This window comes from Mastomys coucha, unplaced genomic scaffold (genome assembly GCF_008632895.1).
Source record: "Mastomys coucha isolate ucsf_1 unplaced genomic scaffold, UCSF_Mcou_1 pScaffold15, whole genome shotgun sequence".
NCBI classification, from domain to species: Eukaryota; Metazoa; Chordata; class Mammalia; order Rodentia; family Muridae; genus Mastomys; species Mastomys coucha.
This window is the reverse complement of record NW_022196897.1, coordinates 87,007,060-87,011,921: the sequence shown is the minus strand read 5'-3', so window position 1 is coordinate 87,011,921 and position 4,862 is coordinate 87,007,060. Positions and strand designations below refer to the sequence as shown.

At 41.1% G+C, this 4,862-nt stretch overlaps 2 protein-coding genes across 4 annotated transcripts in view; one reads left to right on the top strand and one right to left on the bottom strand.

Annotated features, from left to right (window-relative positions):
* Positions 1–517: 517 nt before the first annotated feature.
* The window catches only part of Rag2 (recombination activating 2), a 7,114-nt gene continuing 2,769 nt past the window's right edge, over positions 518–4,862 (bottom strand). Inside the window, exons 2-3 of one of the 2 annotated variants that reach the window (XM_031371132.1) lie at positions 4,368–4,430; positions 518–3,216 (exon numbers count right to left, since the gene is read on the bottom strand). In XM_031371132.1, the coding sequence (XP_031226992.1) occupies positions 1,608–3,191 (1,584 nt within the window). In that variant the 5' untranslated portion in view covers positions 3,192–3,216; positions 4,368–4,430 and the 3' untranslated portion in view covers positions 518–1,607. The remainder of the gene's footprint in view (positions 3,217–4,367; positions 4,431–4,862) is intronic. The other variant, XM_031371133.1, reaches the window with a different exon arrangement.
* Positions 3,501–4,862, top strand: part of CUNH11orf74 (chromosome unknown C11orf74 homolog) — an 84,862-nt gene continuing 83,500 nt past the window's right edge. Inside the window, exon 1 of one of the 2 annotated variants that reach the window (XM_031371136.1) lies at positions 3,501–3,700. The gene's annotated coding sequence lies outside the window, so the exon portion shown is untranslated. The remainder of the gene's footprint in view (positions 3,701–4,862) is intronic. The other variant, XM_031371135.1, reaches the window with a different exon arrangement.

Sequence of the window (4,862 nt, the reverse complement as noted above, 5' to 3'; positions counted from 1 at the left end):
AATTTGTTCTCGTCAAATTCGTCGATATCCACTCGGCGGAAGCGTGAGGACAGCGTGTTCCGGGCCATGGCGGGAGCGCAGCGGCCACTCAGCCGCCTAGCCTTCGCTCCGTACCGGCTCCCCTCCGCACCGGCTCCGCTCGGGGGCGGGAAGCCATATTTCACCTTTCAATTAAAGTGGTAAGGCAATACTTCAGGGCTGCACACTATTGGGCCTTGAATGACGTGTGACAACTTCCAGAGATGATAACCATCTTTAAGGGAGAAGAGGGACAACAGTTGAACATTTTTAAAGGGGTGAAGCATTGATTTTGAAAGAATTAAATGTGAGGGCCCATTCAAACAAAGTTGTATTGATGGAAAATGTTTTCACTTTAGAAGTGCATGTAGATACTTCAAGAAAATGTCCACAGTATTGGATTCAGGACTTTGTGCATGGCAGGTGTCAATGCCACCAGTGCTCTGTATTCTATCAGCCTTTGGAGCTGAGATAAAATGTAGCCCAGGCCAGCATCTGTTGTAGGAAATTTTAATCCCAATCCAGAGTTTCTACCCCGCCTTTGACCATTTAGTTCCTGGATAAAAGACACATATGAACTTTATATTTACAATAAGCCTTAATCAACTCTAGAGTTGGGCAGATATCTACCTTCTATGCTACTAACATCTATATCATATTGATAACTCCAAGTTATTACTTACTATGTTTCATCTGGGCTGCTCTTAACTCCTATTGGCCAACATTCATGGCCATGCTTTCTTGACTTCTAACTCATGGCATCTTTCTTCTTTTCCAGGTTTCTCCCCTTTCCTCATGGTCTCCTCCTGCCTCAAGCCAGGGTACCCTTAACCTCCACCTATGTCTCTTCTGCCCAGCTATTGGCTGTTAGCATCTTTATTCACCCAATCACAAGTAACTTGGGGGCAAGATCACATAGCATCACTTGGATCTATGTGTAGACCCTCTTGTCTCTGGGTCAAGCAGGTCTTGGGGCTCACACTTAGCATTACAATACATAGCAAAAGCCCATACCTCAACAAACATCAAACTCACAAATTTCCTTACTCCACTTCCCAAGTGCCAGGATTACAGGCAAGTATCACCATCACCATGCCTGACTTGACATGGATTAGTTTTTTCTTCATGATATTGACCAATATATGTATAATTCTGTTTATGGGTATAATGAAAAAGGCCACCTTAAAATTTATAAACATCAGTAGTGTGGGATATAGCTGTTGGTTTTAACTGTTTAAGCCAACTATAGGGTACTTATTACACAAAACAACTTAATTTTTTGTACATTAGTTTATTTATTGGTATTTAGTTACTATTCAACATGTTGATTGTTATGAAATAATGCAAGAATTCTATACTTTATCACTGCTATCCTTAATGAAAAACTGTATAACATTTCTCATTTAAGAAATTCCTGAATAAAATGTTAAAAAACACACACATGTTAGAATAATTATACTTAACATTACATCAAAACATTAGCACTTAATTCATGCAACTAAAACATAACAGAGATTTCAGCAAACAAAAATCAAAATACTGTAGATTTTGGAAATCAATGCACCTGAATCTGAGGGGCTCTAGCTAAACTAATCAAACAACCTTCTAAGAAAGGATTTCTTGGCAGGAGTCAAGACTTTCCCAGAGCCTTTTTTGTGGAGGGATTTCATTGGAGGTTTTTGTAAGGGGAGGCTTCTTTTAGGAGTATGTAATGCTCTTGCTATCTGTACATGCTCATTGCAATAGTACTTGTTGCTTCCTTCTGACAAGTGGATGAGTGTGCATTCTTCCAGATCCATGCACTGGGCATGCACCCAGTGCCCATCCCCATGAGAACAATAGATCATGGCAGGTTTATTGAGCTCAGTTGAATAGAATGGAACCCAGGTATTGATGTCCACATCACAAGTAGGGCAACATGTTATCCAGTAGCCAGTTACAGACTCATCATCCTCATCATCTTCATTGTAGGTGTCGAATTCATCATCACCATCAAAACTGGTTGCTTCAGCACTGAAACAAAATTCTTCTGAGTCTTCAAAGGGAGTGGAGTCTCCAGGATCTTCTGTTGATGTCTGACTGTTGGAGACAATTCTCTGCTCTTCACTCACATCATCTTCAGAGCATCTCAACATATAGAAGTAGAATGCTTCTGACATAGCCTGCTTATTGTCTCCTGGTATGCCAAGGAAAACAGTCCCATTTCCCATGTTGCTTCCAAACCATATTTTGCTATGTTTAATATCTGGGGTCCAGTCAGGGGTCTCCATCTCACTAATTTCAATCCTGTTGTCCCCTAGAGAGACAATGCTGCAGACCATCCTTTTTTGATTTTCCAGCTGATATCCGCCAACAATAACAAATTCATCATTATTTGTTTGTGTGAGGATTGCACTGGAGACAGAGATTCCTCCTGGCAAGACTGTGCAATTCACTGCTGGGGTACCCAGGGGAAGATCTACTCTTATTCTATACAAGTTGGCAGGGCGTATGTTACTGGCAAGTGAGTGTCCTCCTAAAATATAAATGGTATCATTTCTGGCAATAGAAACATGAAAAGACAGCCCATCCTGAAGTTCTGGGAGAATATATGATGTAGCACACCCAAATTCAAAATCTATCAAGAAAACATGGGGTAGGCAGTCAGCCACACTATTCCATTTTTCTGTGGTTCTCTGGGCAGAAGGCATGTATGACCGTCCTCCAAAGAGAACACCCATATTTTTTCCTCGACTGTATACCACGTCAATGGAATGGCCGTATCTGGCTTCAGGGACATCTCCTACTAAGTCTTTCTCAGTGCAACGGAAAGTAACTTTTTTGTTATTCTTGCAAGCGATAGACATGATATAAATCTTATCGGAAAGCTCATTGTTTGGTGTTTTCCCTCCGTGAATGATATATTGTTGCTTGTCAGAATCTATGCTGCCTTTGTATGAGCAAGTAGCTGGGTAACGAAGAGGTGGGAGGTAGCAGGAATCTTTAGAGAAAGTTGCTGGTTTCAGTTTGAGATTATTTTGTTTTATATCAAAATGAAAGACTCCAGTAGGGCAGGATCTCTTAGGCCAGCCTTTTTGGCCAAAGAAGAAAACTTGGCCATCAAAATTCATCAGTGAGAAGCCTGGTTGAATTAAGGCTATGTTATGACCCACTGTTACCATTTGCAGGGACATTTTTGATTGTGAATAGGTCTTTTATCTGAAAGAATTATAAAACGCAATAACTTAGAATATCACTTCATATTGGTAATTATGTTTAGATTCTTCCTCATATAAAAGACTTGTTTAAAAGAAAAGTCATTAACGTGCTTGTTTTAGAATCATAAGACACCTCCTCTGCCCCCATTAGGAAACTAACAGCCACAGGCACTACAATATTCTAGCAGCTGGGACGTATTTTAGTGACGGAATGGCTTTGCTTTGATTTCTGGGAATTGTAGTCCTGTATTCCTAAAGAGCCCTAGCTTTGAGAGCCCGAAGAACTACATTTCCCAGGAACCCGTGTTCTATGGGCCCTGTAGTTGGATAATTGTCTTTTTAGCTTCGGGACAGAAAACTTGTAGGCTGTTTGACTGGATAAGGACTCCAAAAGTGCGAAGGGACTAGATGGGCGCCATGGTGACGGACAGCTAGGGACCGGGAGGTGAGAGTTCGGCCCTCTATCGACATCGGGGCGCTGAAAGGCAAGAATATTAGGAAAAGCGCTGGCAAACCCCTGCCCTGCTGCAGCTTCTCCTGGGACTCTTAATAGGGTAACCTGGTAGGAGGCACACATGCTTCTGGCCCGAGTGTGGTTGCCTGGAAGCTGTAGTTTGAAGGGAAACCTTGGATGAGGTGTCTCTACTGACTCTGCATTGGATGTATAGAAACGAGACTCAGAATTGCATTCTGAGGACTGTTCGCTTGTTGGGACATGAAGTTAGGAAAATTGATTGTCTTTCAAAAAAGAAAGACGAGTCTCAGAATACCTAGCATGCAGCGGAGAAACAGCTTGAAATTGACTTTTTTCCCGCTCGTGCTCATACTGACGGAAGTGTAAGAGAAATTAGGCGGTTGCATGGGACACTTTAGAGCCCATGCCCTTCCAGCTCAGCTGCTTTCCTTCCTTTTTTTTTTGAGGATTCTTTCAGGGAAACAGAGAAAGTTCCTGAACTAGCCTCTTCCCCCTCCCCTCTCCCCCGCCCCCTAGGAAAATTGAATTGTCCTGTTTTAGTTCACTTTTCAGCTCATGAACTGTGAGATGACTCGAGTAATTTTATATTGAATACAAAGAGGGCCCCCTTTCATATTGTACTGCTGTTATGAAATATTTATCAGATAAAGTAAACTTGGTAAGTTATTATTACCTACCTTAGAGAGGTATGAAGTGTACTTCCTGCTTGTGGATGTGAAATACTCTTTCTTATTTTGGCACTAAATGTTGAAACAAAATAAAATTTACTTTTTAAAGTAAGTTGTTTAAAAAGCGTCATAAAACAATGGTCAAGATTAGGACTCAACATTAGATTCAAATCCTGTCTGTCATTTAGTAAGTACATGACTTTGAGCAAACTGTTTAACCAACGCTCTCTCTGTAACTTGATTTTTCTCATCTGTAAAATGAGGTAATTTTACCCATATGGATTGATGCCAACTATGATTAGTAATTTACTACTTGTAAAGAACTGAGGACAGACTTTGTACACAGTAAATAGTGGATACCACTGTCCTTGAACTAATAGCTAGTAAGGCTGTTAGGGTTAGTTACCTGCTGATAATCACAGCATACAGGAGAGATGCTGGAGATGGACTATAGGATGTTGGGATTTGGCCAGTGGATGTAGACAGGCAAACCTTTTATTCTTA